Genomic DNA, 19,362 nt, shown 5'->3' on the forward strand with positions numbered 1-19,362 from the left:
ATGTTCCCATGATGAGTTAAAAATTCATGGACGACGTGACATTTTTTTAATTTTTTTTTATTATCGTGTCGTTTTTCGCGTTCACTTTGGCCGACCACGTCGCCAACTTGTCGGCGATGTAGTCGTGCGTGCGCCACTGCGCATGCGCGTGGGGAGTCCACGGAAAGAGGGAGGGAGCAAGGCGGCTGTTGTGGCCCGAGAGATCGAAAGAAGCACCGAGCCAGCCAGCGAACGAGCGAGCAAGCGAGCGCTGCGGCGGTGGTGTGGCGAAACACAAGGCATGGCGGGGCCGCAGGACTTCCAGCAGGGCAGCTATTGTCACCGGAAGACGTGGCTCAACGTACTACTGGGAATATTGCACTTAATCTTACCGTGCGTGCAGTACGGAGGAGCCCAGAGACAAGGTCCGTCCGTCTTTATTTTATTTTTTATTTTCCTCCTCTCGTCATGTCAAGTACGCCAAATGTTGATTTGACAGCAGGCTCAAATGGAGCTTTAATAGCCCCTTCATCGCTTTATTTACACCCACAGACTCATTATTATATTGTTCAACACTAATGGCTCAGATTAGTTGATCAAACAAACGCAACACAAAGCTTTGTTTGTGTGAGCCAAGTTGGGGTTAGCCGCCGTGCTAACGCTTCCTGCTAACTAGCGAGTCTTTGTCAAAGCCATGCCAAGTCACGTCACGCTTGTCGCTTCTTTATGCCCAGACGGTTTCCTATGAGCGATTTAAAACACCGCCGATACATTTCTCGGTCGCCGCTTCATAAACTTCTCAGCTCACATCTGATCTGATGTGTTGTTTTTCTCGCCCATTCAAAAGCTCTGAGTCAAATGGCCACCAGCGTGGTCGAGGTCTGGCAGCCGGAGGATGCAGACACGCTTGTCCCGCTCCAGGTAAATACTACAGCTTATTGATGCACGTGGAGAAATATTGCTTTTTCGGAACTACTTTGTTTATTCATTCATTTTACCACCATAAAAAAAAGCACGTGTATGACATCTATTGTTTGGCTTGTCCGGTGCACATGTGCACGCCCCCCCCCTCGTCCCCTCTATTGTCCGAGCACTCCATTGACTATTATCGCAATTTTACTTTTGCATGCACATTATGCATGTTTAAATGATGCAAATGTCGGATACATGCCATGCAAACGGAGCCTAGTGCCCCCCTCCACCATGCGGCTGCACGCACCCCATGTTCCATGATGGAGGTGCAATTGCACATGGAGGCAGGCGACCCCCACGACACTTTGCAACTCCACAATATTAGGAACACATGTACATACCGCTTTGATTATACAAAGTTGATTTTGCGCATAATCATTGTGCAATAGTGTTCACGGCCATGATGTTTTTGAATCATGTTTGTTTTGTTATCAAAAAGTATAACTTTGTAAAAGAGCAATACAAATCGGTTTTTAATATTAGACACATTCTTGGGTTAGGGTTATTGTGGAATTGTTTCCCTACACGCGTGATTATTAAACTTTGCTAAATATAGAAACTATTCGGATTTTATGTATTAACTATTCTCGAATGATAGTTGAATGTAAATTATCATGTAAAAAACGAGTGTCATTTAAATGACTCACTCTGCAACCATAAAATGTGTGAGCGAGCGAGCGATTACGCAAGCGCACGTTAACCAATAACTTCCAGTGAAGTCGCCAGCTGACTGTCGTACCTGAGGGAGGCATGGAATTTGGAAGGGGGCGGGGTCTTTTGTAAATACTAGACTCATGCCTGAGTCGTCCACCTCGTTACACATGTTTTCAGACGTCTTATTGGTCTCTTATGGCAATTAGTAGAGGTTAAATGCTACTTAAAACCTTGGCTACATATAATTAAATGTTAATATGCATGCAACATGATTTCCCACCGGTTCGATTGCTTAGACATGCGAGCCAAAAGGAGGTCGACGGGTGTGTTGGACTTAAAAACCGCCGTTGTCTTTCCTCCATTGTCAACGGGGAAATACTTCAGCCTATTTGCAGGCAGCGACGACACCGGTTGTCATTGTGGCGCTCCATCAGCTGCTCTTGTGCTCACTTAATTCATGAGAATGTAATAAAATTGTTTTTGCCCGCCAAAAAGAATTGTGATCAGCTTAACAATTCTCTCTGGTTCATAGGTGGAAAAGGGGCCAAGAAAAGACGAGCTTCCGCTCCAAGACAGGTAGGTTGGTTTAGAATTTGAGCCATTGCTCGCAACGCTAGCTAGCAGCTAGCTAGCACACCTTAAATACACTGGGAGTAAGACACAAAGAATGTCGATTCTAACTTGGCCTGTGATCAAACTGCGGCTTCTTTGGAATTAGAAAAAAAGCGCACTCACCTGTTTCTAAATAAACCAGTTTCCCAGTTCTTGATCCAAATACCATTCTTGCCCCACAAAAAGTTATTTATTCATATTTGACCTTTCGTAAGATGCAGAAAGATGTTTTGAATAAGACCAAAAGTAAGTTGCCGAGCCTTTTTTTTTTTTTTTTTTTTTTGCATATTCCAAATATTTCTCAATGTGCTGCGTTCTTGCCCTGCATTTGGGCGATGTTGTTTATATGGGTGGGAGGGGGGGGGGGGGGGGTACGGTGGGAGTTTGGGGGCCGTGGGTAAGAGAGAGGCACAGAACAGAATTCCTGACTAATTTTAGAACTCCTTAAAAGAAAATGGAGAGGAGGTCTGTCGTTCCCAGCTGCTCCCCCTGCAAGAGAATGATTTTTTTTTTCTCCATCGATGGAAATATCAACAATCAGCATCACGGGGGCATCTCATGGGTTTTCTCATGGGTGACACTACTTTGAAACGCTAAACCTGTCTGGAAACCTTAATGACCTTGTAAAGTGGTTTCGGAGATTAGTTTCGACATGCTTGGGATGAAAATGTTTTTTTAAACAGCTTGTTAAAACTCGAAGCCACCCCCCAAGTGTGAAAGCCTTAACCCTGGCTTGACAGGCAAGAAACCGTAACACGGTCAAGGGACGCAACCGGGCTTTATTAGAACTAATACGAACGAACAAACTGACTCTGAAAACTTCATAAAATGACCAAAATTCCAATTCGAAAAAGCCTTCGCACCTCGCCCGAAATCTGTTAAGAAATTCTCGTTCCCATCCAAAGCTGCCGAGCGGCGCCGAATGTCTGCTTTTAACCTCGGGGAGGTGACAAGCGGCTCATTGACCTTGACGCTTCCCGGGTCGCGTGACCTCTCGCGTGCCCGTCTTATCGGCCACTCAGCCGAGCGGAGAGGAATCACTTAGCGCCTCCGTCACCTGAGACGGTGGGCCAAACCCTTGGCCGCTCTCTCACTCACGCGCTGTTGCCAACCAAAACAGCAGCACGTAAACGCTCTCTGATGCAATTTCATATGCAATTATTTTCCCCAAGGAGAAGAGGGAGTGCTGCAAGTAGGCTTGAGATAAAAAAAAATGTTTTTTCCTTCTCAGCTTGAGCCCGTTCCAACGTCGACATCATTGAACACCTCTTCTTTGTTATCTTTGCCACCTCACAATCTGGCGTGCAAGGAACTGCTTTGACTTTGACGACGGCTCTTCCCCGTTTCGAACAAGGGGATATGCCCCCCCCCCCCCTTCCTCGCTCACCCTCGTGTGCATTTCTAACCATGTTTGGACTGCTCACTCTGTTTAAAGGAAGTGCCAGTGAAGGAACTGTGCAGCTGCACTTAGCGTACGCTAATCATTAGCCACGGCTACTTGTGACGTCAGCAAAATGCGGCTAATGTGCTTTTGGCAACTCCTGCAAAGTGTTTGAATCCATCAACACCCGCTTCTCTAGCTCATGTTGCTAACATGCTAATAGTTAGCCTAGGCGATAAGTTGCCAACTATTTCTCACGCAAAATGTACGTAACTCTCCGCTAACACGTGGTTCTTCTCTCCAACAGCTCGTCCGTATTTCATTCGGAGGTTGGGAGGCCGTTGCATTTCCAACCGCCGATATTAAAGTTCGGTAATCAGTAAGTCACACACTTCCTGCTCTACACAAATGCCTTTTTTTTCCTGACATATCAAACATTCTTTGGATTGTGGTTTCATCACTCATTGTCCGCGGTCCCTTCCTTAGGCCGCTGGGGCTGGCGAAAGCCGAAACCATAAATGTCCACAACCCCAGCCAGGAGCTTCCCGTGACGCTGCTGTCTATGTTTACGTCCAGCAGGCACTTTCACATACCTTCCTCGCACAGAAGAGTGAGTTGAGCCAGCTAGCCAGCGAGCCTGCTTCATGTCGTCTTGACTCTCCATTTGAAGTGACATTTGCTTTTTTTTTTTTTTTTTTTTCTTCCAGGTCATCCCCCCCAGAGGGAAAACATCTTTTAAACTCATTTTCCTCCCATCCGAGGAGGGCAACATAGAAAACACCTTATTTATAAACACATCAGCCCACGGGCTGCTTTCATATCAGGTCAGTGGACTTTTGTGTGATTTCTTAGAAAGAGAAAAGAAGAAGAAGAAAAAAGGTCATTTTATTGAAAGCTTAACTCTTAGTTTGCTTTGTTGTGGAACTGTGCTAAACCAATATTTTATTGATGTCCCCCCCCCCCCCCCCAGGTCTTTGGTGTCGGTGTCCACCAAGGCTCGTTAAAATCTGTCCAACGAAAGGACAGCGAGTTGGTGTTCCCGCACATCCAGAGCATCAAGTTGACCCAAACTCAGGTATTCATGCATCCGCGTCGACAGCGGCCTGTTTCCGAAAACTATTTTCTACGTTTGTCATGCAAAAAAAAAAAAAATAAATAAATAAATAAAGTGTCAAGTCAGCAGCTCGGATGACACAACACAGTCCGGCGTGCACAAGCTCTCACTTGAACTAGATATCTGACACCAATGTTGCTATAATTAGAAATAGAAAGGGGGGGGGGGGTGAGTGTGTGGCTGCGTTTGTGGTCAGTTTATTTATTTATTTTTTTTGAGCGAGTGAAAGTCGGCGCATATTTAAGTGATGTAAAAGCCACGCAAGAGGAAGTAGTAGCCTGGCAGGGTCACTCTTGCCGCTCAGTCCCGCCGCAGTTCTGCTTCCGCTTTGAAAAGAAGGATCTTACGTAACCTCACTGTACTGGATTGACAAAGTCATCCACTCCTTATCATACGTAAACACATCCAAACTTGCCAGACGAGTGTTATGCAACAATCCAGCAGATTTCAAAGGAATTTTGAAGGACCACGTCTTTTCATATTTTCATACTGACGTACTGGAAAAGAATAGATCACAATGGTTGTGCGTTTGTGACTCGTGCAGGAAGATGTGTCCAACATCACCATTCTGGGTCTCCTGCTGGAGTGCAGCCTACCCAAGAGTTTGTTCGTCACGTCACAGGTACCGGTGGATTTTTTTTAATTCCGTGTCCGAAAATTCTCGTGCTTTGGTAAGCCTCACCGGGCGTTTTGCCCAACGCACACACGCAGGGTTCCTGCCTCCAGAAGGAGGAGCGGCTCAGCCTGCAGCTGGACCTGTCGGCACGCGGCGAGCAGCCCGCCCATCTGGACAAGCTCAAGCCTTACGTCCTTGAGCACATCCTGTTGCTGCTCACGGTCCCCGCTGTTGGACAGGCCGCACTCGGTGGGTGTCCCAGAGAACTCATGATTGGAGACAAATATTAGATAGAGATATATAAGAATGAAAAAAAAAACAACACATAATTATTTGATAAAAAGAAACGTTTTTGGGTTTGTTTGTTTTTTAAGTGCATTACTTGCTTTCATTTGTTCTGAATTAGTTTTAGCGCCTCATTTATTTCTGTCATTTCTGCTGCAGGGGAACCAAAAATAGAAGTTTATATGCAAAATTCCGGAAGCAAAAGGCTCTACGTAAAGGTGACTTGTTTGTGTTTGGGGGCTGATTGCAAAATCCAAATGCATGTTTGACGCTTCTCTGTGTTTTGAATCCGCCCACCCAGGACATGCACTTGCTATCCAAAGTGGACGCCGCTCTGGAAATCAATCGAGTTCTTCTGCGATCAGAAGCTAAAAACTTTACCCAAGTGGCCACCCTCACCTGCAGAGGTCCGAACTTTTTTTTCCCCACGCTCCTTTCTCGCTCACAGTTTTATTCACCGATCATTCCAGGTTCCGGCCACGGAAGCAAATGCGTTCGTCATATCAGCGTAAAAGTGCTGGGCAACCAGATGACCCACAACCTGGCCGGATTCCATATGGCGCACAGGTAACACACTCCAATATGGCCATCGGCGGGACGCTTGTGTCTGACACGCACCCGGCCGCAGGTGGAGCACGGAGGACCTGTCCAGCCTTTTCCAAGTCAAACAAAAAACCACAGAGCGGGTGGAACTCTGGCTGACCAACCCGTTCCCGCTGCCGATCACCGTGACCAGCGCCCGTCTGTCTCCCAAACTGCAGGGGGCGATGAAGGTACGCCATTTTGAAAACGATGCCGACTCAATGTAGTCATCGGCGCTTTTTTCGTCAGGTGTTGAACTTCGGCGGCCCGCTGACGGTGCCGCAGGGCTGTTGGCCCGTCTTGTCCCTCCGGCTCTCGGAGCGGGCGCCGCCGGCCGGCCACTCCCTCACGCTCGGCCTCAACACCCAAGTGGGCGCAGCCGTGCGGGTCCCTCTCTCCTTTCCCGCCGACCCTTCCGAGGTAGGAAAGTCGGACGCTGCCGTCGCTCCCGGGAAGCCGCATCGAGTCGTTGGTTATCTCCCGTCTCAGCAGGGAGATTTGGTGTTCCAGTCCGAGCGAGAGTGCCGACGACCGTGCCCGCTGAAATTGTCCGAAGCAGGTGAGTGAGGCCTCAAAAGAAATCTTTGAAATCGGACCATTGATCGAATTCTACTTGGCGTCCAGATCGCTCCGAGTGGCAACGCACGCTCCTGCCGGACTTCTCGCGCTCGTCCTGGACGCTTGATAGCAAGCTGGCCGCTCAACTCTTCTCTCGCTGGCAGAAGAATAAAGACAAGCTGCCTTGCAGGTCGGGCTTGACGCAATCCTCTTCTTAAAATCAAAAAATGCTTTATTAGCGACTTGTGTACACGTTTCAGGTGGCCCAGACTCCCCGCGGAGACGTCGTCACCGATGGATTTTGGCGCCACGCCCATTAACGAGAGCAAGGTGATTGAGCCATCGCTGGCGTCGTAACACCAAACAAATGCCGAGAAATGACATTTGGGGGTTGTAGGTGAAAACTTTGCTGCTGAAGAACCCTTCGTCATCTGTGGTTTCTGTGGAGATCCAGATTCTTTCCCTCTATCCTTCCCCACTCGGGGCTTTGGACGTTCTCACCAAATGGTACAACCGCGTAGCATTTGTTTATTTTATTTTTTTTCGCCTTTTTCTAAATGTAGCCTTTTGCAGGTTTAACATCAGTCCCCTGGCGGTCAACATCAGTACTGCAGAGTTCTCATTGTTGAACGTACCACCCAGGGTGAGCTTTCGAAGCAAAGCATTATTCCTCGTTGCTTTCATTGCATTCCTTGACCAACGTCTCGCCCGTTTTTCCAAGGCGAGCGAGGATGCGCAGACCCCCAGAGGGGACGGCGTCCTGCGCTTGCTGCTCCAACCGTGGGAATCCCGGGAAGTGGCCGTCGTGTTTACGCCGTCCCAGCACAAGCCCACCACCACCATCCTGATCATCAGGTACGCCGGTCGAGCGCTCCGATTTAGACAATTAGAGCGTCTTAGCTGAGGAGCTTCAAAATTTGCGTGCGTGTACATTTTCAGGAACAACCTGACCGTCTTTGACATGGTAACGGTGAGGGGCCACGGGGCCAAAGAGCTCCTGAGGGTTGGCGGCAAGCTGCCCGGTCCGGGGGCCTCCTTGCGCTTCAACGTCCCTCAGTCCACTCTGATGGAATGCAGAGATGGTGAGGGCTCAATCTATTTTTTTTTTGGGAAATCATGAATGGATTGTAATGGTTGATCCCGTGCGTAGCCGGCCTGCGCGGCAACAACAAGCCGCTCTTCGCCATCCGCAAAAGCTTCAAGGTGGAAAACGCCGGCGAGCTCCCCCTCACCGTCACGTCCATGAAGGTCAACGGTTACAAGTGCCAGGGCTTCGGCTTCGAGGTGCTGCAGTGCCGCTCCTTCAGCCTGGAACGCAACGGCTCGGCCGAGATTACAGTAGCGTGAGTCGGATTCGCCGCTTCCTCTTTTTAGTCTGGCAGGCTGAAGCAAACGTTTCATTTCTCCCGTCCAGGTTCACGCCGGACTTCACGTCGTCTTGGGTGATCCGCGACCTGGTGCTGGTGACGTCGCGCGGCACCAGCTTCCACTTCACCCTCAACGTGACGCTGCCCCACCACATGCTCCCCCTGTGCGCTCAAGTTGTGCCCGGCCCGAGCTGGGAGGAATCCTTCTGGGTGGTCACGCTTGTCTTCACTTGGTCAGTTGCTGCTTGACATTCAACTTAGCCGTTAGCCTCGCTTTGGCGGACCTCCAATTTTTTTTTCTTTCCAGTTTCTCCTTGCTGGGCGTGTGCTTGATGGCTTTCCATCAGGCGCAGTACATCATCAGCGAGTTCTCCGTGCCGGCCATCCGGAGCAACCACAACTCCAACTTGTCCCGTGACAACGGCCCCGTCAACAACATCACACCCAACGGTGTCAAGTATGTTTTTTTTTTTTTTTACCACCATCTTGCTTGCGCTAAACAAAAGTTTACATACCTAAATTGTCTTTTTTTTTTTTTCTTCTCCAGTAAAGCCAAGGGTAGTTGTAAGAGCTACGTGGACTCGTGTCACACCTCGGATAAGGGCAAAGGTCGCGGTTCCCCGGCGCTGTCCAACAAGCCCGCTCAGCGTCCTCAGTCGTCCAAGAAGAGCTCCTCCGGCGCCCTGGCGCAACCCCAAAAGAAACACAAGGTGTCCCTTTTCTACGGCAAGTACAAGCCCAGCGCGGTCGCCGCGCCGTCGGCGCCCATGGACGAAGAGCACGAGGAGCGCGAGGAGCACGAGGAGCGCGAGGAGCACGAGGAGCCGGCACCCCAAGCGCCTCTGACGCCGGACCCCGACGTGTCCAACAACAACGAACCCTCGTTTGTCAGCGAGATGTCCAAAAAGGCGCCGGCGGACTTGAAAGTTGATGACAGCGTGCCAGCAGCCATTATGTTTCCCGTGGAAATTCCTGCTGGCTTCCCGCAAAACGTCACGCTCGGTCCCGGACCCAGGCCGGGCCTCCTGCTTTGCAAGCCCGTGGAGATGAATCGCGCCGAGGCGCCCGACTCCGAGCTACAGGTCAGCGCCTTGATTTTTCTGGACATTGTGGAATTTACATGGCAAATAGGAAAACAACCAATGAAAATGTATTTTTCCTTTCGCTCTTGACTTGCAATCAAACTGTTGTCGTTTTCTCTCGCAGTTAAGGGAAGACAACAAAGACCCCCCCAAAAAGGCATCCATTGCCGACGCGGGCAGTAGTAGTAGTAATAATCTTAGTAATAATATTAATAAGGGAAAGAAAAGTCGCCGAAAGACAGATTGTGTCTCAAGGTAGGTCGGCCGCCGTTTGTTTTTCTTCTGGTGGCTTTTTTTCCTCGTCGCTAATTGTCTGGGTTGCAACTTTGCAGCGCTCCAGAGCAGAAAACGCTGCCGCTTCCGGAAAGGCAGCCCAATTGGAGCGCGGCCGACCGCAACCCGCCGGCGTCCCGCGCCAAAAACCGCTGCTGCAACGCTCCGGCGCTTGAAGCACCCAAACTCGGACCGCGTGCCGACAACGCCGTCAGACAAAACGGTGGGCAAAGTTTCCCCCATGGCGCACGCTCAATGGTATTCCACGGTGGGACTTTCATTACGGCTGTTTGGTTTGCACTCCGGCAGGCGCGTGTCCCGCCCGCAGTCGGCGAAAGTGCGCGGCCGAGCGGCGAGGGTGCGAGTCGGGCTCGGACTCGGGCAGCTCGTCGGGCAGCGTGCGGGCCAGCAGGGGGAGCTGGGGCAGCTGGAGCAGCGCCAGCAGCGTGGAGGGCGACAAGGAAGCCAGACACGCCTGCGCTACTTCATCCAGAAAAAGTACATTTCACTCATGCTTCGAGTCATGACGTGGTTTTATGAGCTGCTTTTTTTTTTTTTTTTTCTCCCCCCAGGGGATCCAATGCAGTATAACATGTACACAGCAGAGCGAGACGCCTACCAGCCTGCAAACGCCAACTGCAAACCCTTCAAGTATTTGATGACTCACGCAAGAAATGGCTCCCCCTCCCCCCCTTTTAAATTGTAACTGTGTCGCGTGTTCCAACCAGCAGTGTGTACCGCAAAGACCAGTGCCAAAGTCCCGACCCGGCCGTGTCCAGCTTCGCCCCGAGCTTTGCCGCCGTCGCCGCGGGGGTGGAGAGGAACGCGGGTAACCGGGCCGTCCGGAATCCAAAACATCCAGTATGTGAAAATCTTCATAGCTGATTTTTTTCTTTCTCCCCCCCAGACCTGACGGGTCACTTCCGGCCCGAGGAAACGTGGTCGGCGCCTTCGGTTCCGCTCACCAACGAGTTCCGGTACAACACCAGCACCGCCGAAGCGCTCCCCTTCATCCCTCAGACGACCTCGCCCAGGCCGTATAACGGGTACCATGTCATCCCGACACTTTTGGAAGAACCCGTGTGTGTGTTTCTAATATTTTTTGTTTTTGTTTCCTCCCGCAGGTTTGCATGGCGAAGTAACAACAACCACTGCGGTAATCCGTACGCTTACAGCGAGGACGGCTGCTACATCGGTAAACCGGCCTTCGCGTTCGTACCCGTCCTCGCTGACCAAACGTCTTCATTTAAGCCTCGTGCGACCGTCCCGACAGGAAACGCGGCCATGCGGGCGGGATTTCCTCATCAGGAGTGCCACGCCGTCCCCCCCGCCAGTCAGGGGGGCTGGAGCGAGCAACATGCCCAAGAATCCCCGGGCTCCACTTGGGACTCTGCCGCCTGCGTGGGCACCAAGGTGACCATCTTTACAATCACACGTTTTCCTATCGGCTGAAATCCATCAGTCGAGTTGTTGTAAACAATCAATGCGGCTTCGACGCGCTTTAACGAAGAACCGGTGGTCGGTCAGCCTTTCTTCTCAGGCACCCGCAGCCTGTCGCCCATGTCCAGCCTGTTTGGTTCCATCTGGACACCGCAGAGCGCCCCCTACCACCACCACGGCCACCTGCAGCACGAGCGCTCGGCGCCCATGTCGCCGGCGTCACCCATGACGCCGGCGTCACCCGTCACGCCGCCGCATTCGCCCTTCGCCCGTGAGACGGCAGAGGCGCCCGCATGCGGCGGCGGCGGCGGCGGCGTCCCGTTCTCCAGCTTCAACCCGTTCGGCCCTCACATGAACTTGGACATCTGGAACTCCTCGTCCAATCGCAGCTCCAACTCGCAGCTGTCCAACGACTCGGGCTACTGCGGCGACGTTTAGAAAGAAACAAAAACGACCATGAGAAGAAGAAAAAAAAAAAAAGCATCACAATAATTGCAAAAACATATAGAACATGTATACTACCAAGTAAAAAAAAAAGAATGTTCTTTTATCAATAATGGGGAAAATGTGAATATTCCTTTTCTTTTATGTTCCCATTTTCAAACGTTGTGGACATTTGTTGTATATTTTTCTAGATGTTTTGCAGTTTTGATCATAGAAAATTAAAAACAAGGTTTTCTACTTGAAAAAGTCTCAATGTTATTGAATTAGTTTTAAATGCAGTTGTGTTTAGAATCAGTTTGAAAATAAAACTGCAATATTATATTTAAAAAAAATCCTCTCAGACAGGACGGCCTTCTTCAAATGGTGAGTAGTTCTTTATTTTATGGTTTCGGCACTGAGCTTTCTCTGACTTGGTTGCCTGCCCCCAGAGTTCTGGAAAAGTTGACCATCCTCACGTCTCCCTCTGCTGGCCATTGTAGAGAATGCAGGTAAGACCATGTTTTTCAGTTTTCCAAGTCACATTTGAGCCTTCGAAAGGGTGCTTCATTTTTGTCATCAAATGGACTGAATTATTTTTGACAGAAATCACAAACAAACATGATTTATGGAGTCTTAAATCACACCAACGTGCTCGAAAGGTTTCTAATGCAGTTAAGGTTTGTGATGATGATGAAATAATACTTTTAAAGCGATGGAAAAAGATGACGTCTTTGTATTCGTGTGCGCTAGTGTGTACATAGAGCTCGTGTGGCTAAAAGAGCGTGAAATTTGCGGTGGAGTGCTGACATATTGCCGCTATTGATCTTGAGGCCTAAAGTCAACACAGAAGCCAGGATACTGACCGACCAGGAGCGACCGGGACCAGGGGGTCGTCCTGATAACGCACAATGTAATTGACTTGTGTTGATTTAGTTGACCCTCTAATGACGCTTTATGACACAGCAACGCTTTTTTTGGGGAGGGGGGGATTTAAATGTGTCACTAAAATATCATTATAAATTAGGAACAAATAGAAAAGTAGCAGAGTCAGTCATCATCCAAAACATTTCAACACAACCGTTTTACTCATTCAAAATGGAATAATTAAACCAATGTAACAATCAATCAACGTTGGATAAATGAATGAAAAAGGTTTTTTTGGAAACTGGATAAATAAAAACATATTGAATAAAAAAGATAGTAAAGAAAAAGCTTAGCAGATTAAATATGAGCAAAATATATCAAACACTGAGTGAATTATGTATGTTTTTAAAATCTTTATAGAATTAAATATGGTTAAAAATGGATTCAAAATAACGTCTGTCAATTGAAGGCACAAAGTGATTTGGTATAAAGAATAATTTGTCATACCCCAATTATACAATGAAAACAAAATTGCATCATTAACCCCATAATCATTTAAGATAGTTAGTCTTGCTTGAAATATTTTTTAATGATTATTTATGATGAAGACATTGGCATCATGTCATTTATACTACAGAGTTTTTTTTTTTAAATATTATTTCGTTTGTGTTGGCTTAATTTCCGCCCTCCTTTAGAGCTCAAAATGGCGTGAAATTGGATTTTACGCTCTTTTTCCCTTTGAACTACCTCGTAAAAGCGTGCACGTTTGTTTATCTACGCGTGTACGTGTGCGTGCCCACGGCAACTTTCCATTGTGCCCCCAGCAGAGGCTCCATTAAAGCGCAGACCCTCTTCCTAGTTGCCGGGCGCTAAAGTAAACAAAAGATTATTTGACCAACACAAATATTTACACCCACTCTCGCTGAGGCGTGCGGCCGTGTATATATATATATCGGCAGTCAGCATTTTTGCCAGCCCAGCTCAGCGCAGCTCACGAAGATGGCGACGGGGGTCATGCGAAACTTCCAGCTCCGGGTGCCGTCCCCAGTTTATTTCCCACTGGAGGAGGATGAGGAGGAGAGGTGGTCCACAGATGAAGATGAAGAGGACACGGTTTCGGAACCCCGGGTCTCGTCAGACCCGCAGGACGCCACCGAGCGTCTGCTGAGGTTCGCCGACGTCATCAGCCGAGACGTCCGCCGCTATTTCGGCCGGCGCGAGGCCCGGGATGTCTACGACCAGGGCACCGCTTCCGGCGACATCCACGGTTACGACGAGCCGCCGAGGCCGGTGGTACCCGCGGGCGAGGAGCGCCCCTCCTCGGAGCTGGGCCCCCTGGCTGAGCTCTTTGAGTCCCGGGGCAAAGGCCAGGGCCGCCCCATGAACGCAAGGCACCTGCCGCTCAGTTTCTGGAATGAGCCGGAGCCTCCGGAGCTTCACGATGGGGACCCCCACATGAATTTCAGCCTGCACACGCTGGAAAACTCCCAACCGGACTTTAGTGACCTGCTTGCCAACTGGGACCCCAACCCGGACGAGGCGGATGTGCTGCATTGACAAAATCTTTTTTTTTTTCTTGTGGCCTTGTGTGCTGTCACAAATTGTTGTGCGTGTCAAGAGACGTTTCCGAAAAGTGCAAACAATAATAAATTTTCCATGAACATTTTGTCTTTGTTGTAATAATTGCATGATGGGAAATGTTACGTCGCCATGTAACGCTCCTTTAAAAACGATTTGAATTGAATTTGCAATCTTAAAAATGTAGATTTACATTGAATTTGGCGCAGGTGACCAACAAAAGTGGAAATCAAACATTTTAGTTTGAAGCAGACATTTTAGGGCCGACAGTTTCAGGACGACTTAGAAAAAAAACAAAACGATGAACTATCTGGAGGATGAACGAAAGCAGAAATATGCCCAACTTGGTATCATTTGTCATATTTTCTGTGTTTTTGTGAAAATGCTAAAAAAAAGAAAGACAAAAGCTACCAATTCATACGTCTGCCAGAATGAGTCAGTCCACTTGATTGGCTGAAAGGCGAGGCCAGTAGAATTGTGCCACACACACACACACTCTCTCTCAGTCATGTCAAAAAGGCTCGCAAGGAAAGTGACCAGCCTTTCCACATCCCTGGCAAACATGAGGATGCCAAAGTTCCTCCTGTTACTGCTCCTGCTGGGCTCCTGCCGGGCCAACGATGAGCACGCTGAGACCCAAACGGAGAAGCCACCCAAGAAGGAGAAGAGCAGCCAGATAGACGAGGACAAAAACGTGATGGTGCTCCATGGCAACAACTTTGCCGAGGCGCTCAACCAGACCAAGTATTTATTGGTGGAATTCTGTGAGTACACGTGAAAGTATTTCAAATGTATTGATTTGCAATAAAAAATACAAGTCAATCTTTTTATTGAGATCATTCATTCATGAGCATTTTCAAAGCCATTTCTTGCTTCCTCAGTATTCTCATGTACGCTAATTAAAAAAAAAAATTTAATTATTCCAACAAAACTCAAACGAGTGTTATATTTATTGAATACAGCTGAATGATTTTGTATTAAAAGAAAACCATTTCCCATTTTAAAATGCACAAAGAACTACGTTTAAAGCAAGCAAGCCATTGTCCAGATGTTCTGCTGCCTCCATTTTCCCACGTGCTCAGGGAGCAAAGTTTCAGGTCCTATCAGCAAAGGCTCCAAAAAAACTTTTTTCTTTTTTCCTTTCATGCCTGCAGATGCCCCGTGGTGCGGCCACTGCAAGCAGCTGGAGCCCATCTACGCCGAGGCGGCCGCCGAGTTGAAGGACGAGCCCGCCGTGGGCCTGGCCAAAGTGGACGCCACAGACGAGAAGGATCTGGCCGACGAGTTTGCCGTCAACAGCTTTCCCCTTCTCAAGCTCTTTGTCCACGGCGACCGAAAGCGACCCATCGACTTCAACGGTACTCGACGGTAGAAAAGAACTATCGTCGCTAAGCTAATCAATTAAACTGTTTCCAGGTCAGAGAACGGTCAACGGAATCATCCGGTGGTTGAAGCGTCGCAGCCGACCCGGCGCAATGGTCCTGGCAGACGCTGACTCTGCCGCCAACTTTGTTCACGCCCACAACATCACCGTCGTGGGATTTTTTAAGGTCCGTCCGTCCTCGGCACTTTGAATGGACACGACACCCACCGATGGATGGATGGATGGATGGATGGATGGATGGATGGATGGATGGATGGATGGATGGATGGATGGATGGATGGATGGATGGATGGATGGATGGATGGATGGATGGATGGATGGATGGATGGATGGATGGATGGATGGATGGATGGATGGATGGATGGATGGATGGATGGATGGATGGATGGATGGATCTTCATACTCCACTTTTCTCACCCAGAGTTTGGAAAGCGACGCAGCCAAGGAGTTTTCCCAATTGGTCGTGGACATGACCGACACGGAGTTTGCCATCACGACCTCGCCGGAGCTTTTCCAGAAGTATCAATTGAAATCTGAGACGGTGGTGCTCTTCAAAAAGGTATGTGGACCTTCACAGCAATACAATTATTCATATGAAATATTGGTGGGTGGCAAAATTTGCATACATTTGCATAAATTTGCATTTATTTATTTTTAAATTAAATTTATTTCTTCAGTTTGATGACGGCAGAGTGGACTACGCCCTATCTGAAGACGGCAAACTGGACAAAAGCAATCTGACTAGCTTCATCCAAGAAAACAGCCTGGAGCTTATCATCCCCTTCACTAAGGAGGTAAACACAAACACACACACACACACACTCACACACTCTCACAACTGGCCTTGATGCGGTTTGTTTGTGCAGACCGGGGATAAGATCTTCAGCTCCAGCATTCGCCTTCACTGCCTCCTCTTCATCAACTCCACAGTGGAGAGCCACATGGCGCTGGTGGACCAAGTCCGGCCCCTGGCCAAGACCTACAAGAGCAAGGTTAGCGTTCAATATGGCCGCCAAAGTTGTCTTTGATGTTGTCCAAAACGCACATTTTTAGATGCTCTTCGTTACCATCGACGTGGCGGCCGACGTGTTGTTCGTGCTCCAATTCTTCGGTGTGGTGCTGGCTGATGTGCCGACGGCTCGGATCATCAGCATGGACACGGGCAAGAAGTTCAAAGTGGACACGGCGGATCTCCTCGGCGGCCTGCCGTCGTTGTGTCAGGAGGTTTTGGATGGCACGGCCAAGGCACGCGCACACACACACACACACACACACACACACACACACACACACACACACACACACACTGAAATTACACGTATCGATCTGAATGTTTGTTTTGTAACGCAGCCGTACTATCGCAGTCAAGACGTGCCCGAGGATTGGAATAAAGCACCCGTGAAGGTCCTGGTGGGGAAGAACTTTGAGTCGGTTGCTTTGGATCCAACCAAGAATGTCTTTGTGATGTTTTGTGAGTTCTCCATGAAGCCTTCTCAAAGCGACAATTCAATCCAAATGAATCAAATGAGGATTTTTTTTTTTTGCAGATGCTCCTTGGTGCGGCCACTGCAAGGAACTAGTTCCCATCTGGGAGCAGCTGGGTGAAAAGTACGCCCAGCACCAGGACACGGTCATCGCCAAGATGGATTCCACCGCCAATGAGCTGGAGGCCTTCACCGTCAGTGGCTTCCCCACGCTGAAATATTTTCCCGCGGGTAGAAAAGAGGTACGGACACAGGCATTTCACGCTGGTTGAAATGTCTCGCTCAAGTTTTTCTCGCGTCACCTTGCAGCCGGTGGAGTACTCTGGAATGCGAGATCTGGAGACGTTGGCAAAGTTTCTGGACAACGGAGGAGTTTTGCCCGAGGAAGACGACGACGACCAAAACGAAGCAGTTTGTACATCTGCGTGCTAAAAGCTGAAAATGAATCTTCCTCCAGAAGAATGAATACAATTTCTTTTGGGGTTTTTCAGAAAGCGGTGGAGTCTGTGGAGAAAGCTGACAACGCCACGTTTGACAAGGATGAGCTTTGATGCCATTTTTTTTTTCAACTCAATAAAATTCCTTTAAGGGACAGAAATCAAAATAGCAGTCAGCACTTTTTTTTTTTTTCATGTTTATTGACAACTGGCTGATGACGGAGGAAATCAAGTCAAGGGCCCCAGGACAAGAAAAAAGTATTTTTGTTACATGACAATTGTTATTGGTCATTGTGACTTGCATTTTTGTTGTTATATGGTAAATGGAATATTTCACAATCCAGAAAGCAAACAAGTCCAACAGGCCGCCCAGGTGATCATTTGAGTCTTGCCTCTCTTCCGCTCAGTTGGCTTCCTCCTTTGTCCAAGGTAAGACTTGACGCTTTCAAATCTCGACTATCGCTCTCAAAAGTTTTTGGAGAGTTTGACATCAGTCAAAAGTGTTGAAAGTCAGTCAGCTGACTCCGCAGAGGATATGCTAAGCTAGCATATGTAGCCCTCTTGCTAGGGTTTGACTTTGGGCTTATCTAAAACACATTAGACATAGAAAAAGCTCTGAAGACAAAATGATTCATTTTTGCTAGCTGAAAGTTGAGCTTGCAACGATGTTATTTGCTGTGTTTATTTCCTTCTACTTCTACTGTCAATCAGGGCGAGCCGCTTTATGATGACGTCACGACCCCGGAAATCGTCACCTTTCGAGCACCACACGCTTTTTTTTTTTTTTTTATTGGCCTCTTGAATTTAACATGGTCGGTCCCAACCTGTTTCCAACTGTTTTGAATAATATTAAAAAAAAAAAAAAAGTTTAGCTGCACAGACTAACGAGTAAAAATGATGAAAAACAAACTTTAGTGCGTAACACAATGACTGTTAATTGTTCAATTCCAGCGCAACGACTTGACAGAAACGCCTAATCCGGTTTTGGTGCTAATTTGATGCTCTTTTCTTTGCAGCGGAACGCTTGACAGAATGGAGCCGCCTTCCTACGAGGAGGCAACGCTCCGTCGACCGCCTCCACCCTCCTACCAGACGCCCTCCGAGGCACCGCCATCCTACGAAGAGACAAGTCAGTCCCAATTCTTGGCGCCCTAGTAAGCACTTTACCATCGTAGTAGTGATAAACATGAGTCATCCGTTGCAATTGTTTTCATTTTGCCTTGAATCAATGATGTCGAATTCCAAAATGTCACTGCTCACCAAGCGTGTCACCGTTTTTTGCAGCCAACGCCGCTCATCATGTGACAACATCTCAAGTCTTCACCCGTCAACCAAGAGCGGGTACGTCATTTTCCATCCATCAGGCAACAAGCCCCTCATTTAATGAGGCCGTGGTTGTTGTTTTGCAGGAACTTTCCAACCGGGTCCAATTTCCATCTTGGGCTCACCCATTGTAACATCTCAAGTCTCCTCCTACCACGCAAGCGTTGGTATGTAAAGCTCAAGTTGTCCTCTGATCCTATTTCTCAAAGAGTGTTGTTGCTTTGCAGTAAACGTCCAGCCGGATCCCTTTCCCGTCTTGAGGACGCCCGTGGTCACCAGCGGCCACACCTCGCGAGTCTTTATCCATCCAACCGTTGAGGGTACGTCATTCCGCTGTAGCTTTGGTTTTCCGCTGTCCTCACGCGGTGTCCTTGGTTTTGTCTCTCAGTGGGCCAGTGCAGACACCCGGCACGTGCCCACCCAGCGCCGCAAGTGGTGGTGGTGACGCAGCCGCGGCCACAACAGACCATCTCCATCACCCGACTGAGGAACCATCCCGGTTACGTGCGATGTACAAAGTGTCACCACGAGGTCACCACCGTAAAAGTCCTGTGTCCCTCGTCGTGGAGCTTCTGCGCGTGTATCATGATCCTGGTGGGATGGTAAGTTGGTTGTGTGGCCGATTGATTGATGTCCGGAATAATGAGAAGTGTCTTTTTTTTTTTTTCAGCTTCTTCTGCGGCTTCTGCCTGATTCCCTTTTGCATTCCCAGCTGCTGGAACGTGTACCACTACTGTCCTCGTTGCCACAAATGTATTTACGTGTACGACAGGGGGGGCTACGGCCGTTAGCCTGCGGCTCATTTATTGATTATGGCGGGCAGTTTTCTATTCTTCATGTGCTCTGATTTTTTTTTTTTCCCTCCAAAAGTGTTTCAAGTTTTTATGTGCCTAATATTTCAATCAATCATCGTTAGAATTGCTAGAATGAGCATCGATAACGAATCGTGCAGAT

The 19,362-nt window shown here is 48.6% G+C and overlaps 4 protein-coding genes across 14 annotated transcripts; all 4 read left to right on the top strand.

Annotated features, from left to right (window-relative positions):
• The first annotated feature begins 149 nt into the window (after positions 1-149).
• tmem131l (transmembrane 131 like) lies at positions 150-11,605 on the top strand. Of its 5 annotated transcripts, XM_085912773.1 has the most exons (34): positions 152-404; positions 827-900; positions 2,138-2,181; positions 3,906-3,977; positions 4,085-4,208; positions 4,306-4,422; positions 4,569-4,673; positions 5,257-5,334; positions 5,424-5,577; positions 5,773-5,831; positions 5,915-6,020; positions 6,084-6,180; positions 6,242-6,386; positions 6,445-6,615; positions 6,685-6,754; positions 6,820-6,943; positions 7,014-7,083; positions 7,151-7,260; positions 7,327-7,396; positions 7,475-7,608; positions 7,693-7,835; positions 7,904-8,096; positions 8,168-8,353; positions 8,428-8,577; positions 8,668-9,202; positions 9,327-9,457; positions 9,535-9,698; positions 9,785-9,973; positions 10,048-10,126; positions 10,204-10,304; positions 10,383-10,521; positions 10,600-10,670; positions 10,749-10,888; positions 11,003-11,605. In XM_085912773.1, the coding sequence occupies exons 1-34, from the start codon at positions 281-283 to the stop codon at positions 11,351-11,353; spliced, it is 4,620 nt and encodes a 1,539-aa protein (XP_085768899.1). In that variant the 5' UTR covers positions 152-280; the 3' UTR covers positions 11,354-11,605. The 5 variants fall into 5 exon arrangements, with proteins under 5 accessions (XP_085768895.1, XP_085768897.1, XP_085768898.1 ...); XM_085912771.1 differs by having other exon boundaries at positions 151-404; positions 5,915-6,180; XM_085912772.1 differs by having other exon boundaries at positions 151-404; positions 5,915-6,180; positions 10,207-10,304.
• Positions 11,606-13,201: 1,596 nt separating this feature from the next.
• On the top strand, positions 13,202-13,759 carry percc1 (proline and glutamate rich with coiled coil 1). Its single transcript, XM_085913166.1, has one exon. It carries the CDS (start codon positions 13,202-13,204, stop codon positions 13,757-13,759), a length of 558 nt encoding a protein of 185 aa, XP_085769292.1.
• A 553-nt stretch (positions 13,760-14,312) lies between these two features.
• pdia2 (protein disulfide isomerase family A, member 2) lies at positions 14,313-17,241 on the top strand. 2 transcript variants are annotated; one of them, XM_085913156.1, is made up of 11 exons: positions 14,313-14,544; positions 14,935-15,138; positions 15,197-15,330; positions 15,586-15,723; positions 15,842-15,958; positions 16,031-16,156; positions 16,218-16,409; positions 16,515-16,635; positions 16,712-16,890; positions 16,958-17,063; positions 17,140-17,241. In XM_085913156.1, coding segments are annotated over exons 1-11 (1,521 nt in total). In that variant the 5' UTR covers positions 14,313-14,342; the 3' UTR covers positions 17,142-17,241. The 2 variants fall into 2 exon arrangements, with proteins under 2 accessions (XP_085769282.1, XP_085769280.1); XM_085913154.1 differs by having other exon boundaries at positions 16,958-17,059; positions 17,140-17,236.
• Positions 17,242-17,394: 153 nt separating this feature from the next.
• LOC147057397 (uncharacterized) lies at positions 17,395-19,228 on the top strand. Of its 6 annotated transcripts, none has more exons than XM_085913160.1 (7): positions 17,395-17,514; positions 18,102-18,239; positions 18,370-18,426; positions 18,495-18,571; positions 18,636-18,728; positions 18,797-19,010; positions 19,079-19,228. In XM_085913160.1, the coding sequence occupies exons 2-7, from the start codon at positions 18,118-18,120 to the stop codon at positions 19,197-19,199; spliced, it is 684 nt and encodes a 227-aa protein (XP_085769286.1). In that variant the 5' UTR covers positions 17,395-17,514; positions 18,102-18,117; the 3' UTR covers positions 19,200-19,228. The 6 variants fall into 6 exon arrangements, with proteins under 6 accessions (XP_085769286.1, XP_085769288.1, XP_085769287.1 ...); XM_085913162.1 differs by having other exon boundaries at positions 18,102-18,214; positions 18,495-18,575; XM_085913161.1 differs by lacking the exon at positions 17,395-17,514 and adding an exon at positions 17,541-17,897.
• The last annotated feature ends 134 nt before the right edge of the window (positions 19,229-19,362 follow it).

This window comes from Syngnathus leptorhynchus, chromosome 5, assembly GCF_054491065.1.
Source record: "Syngnathus leptorhynchus isolate UIUO chromosome 5, UIUO_Slep, whole genome shotgun sequence".
Taxonomy (NCBI): Eukaryota; Metazoa; Chordata; class Actinopteri; order Syngnathiformes; family Syngnathidae; genus Syngnathus; species Syngnathus leptorhynchus.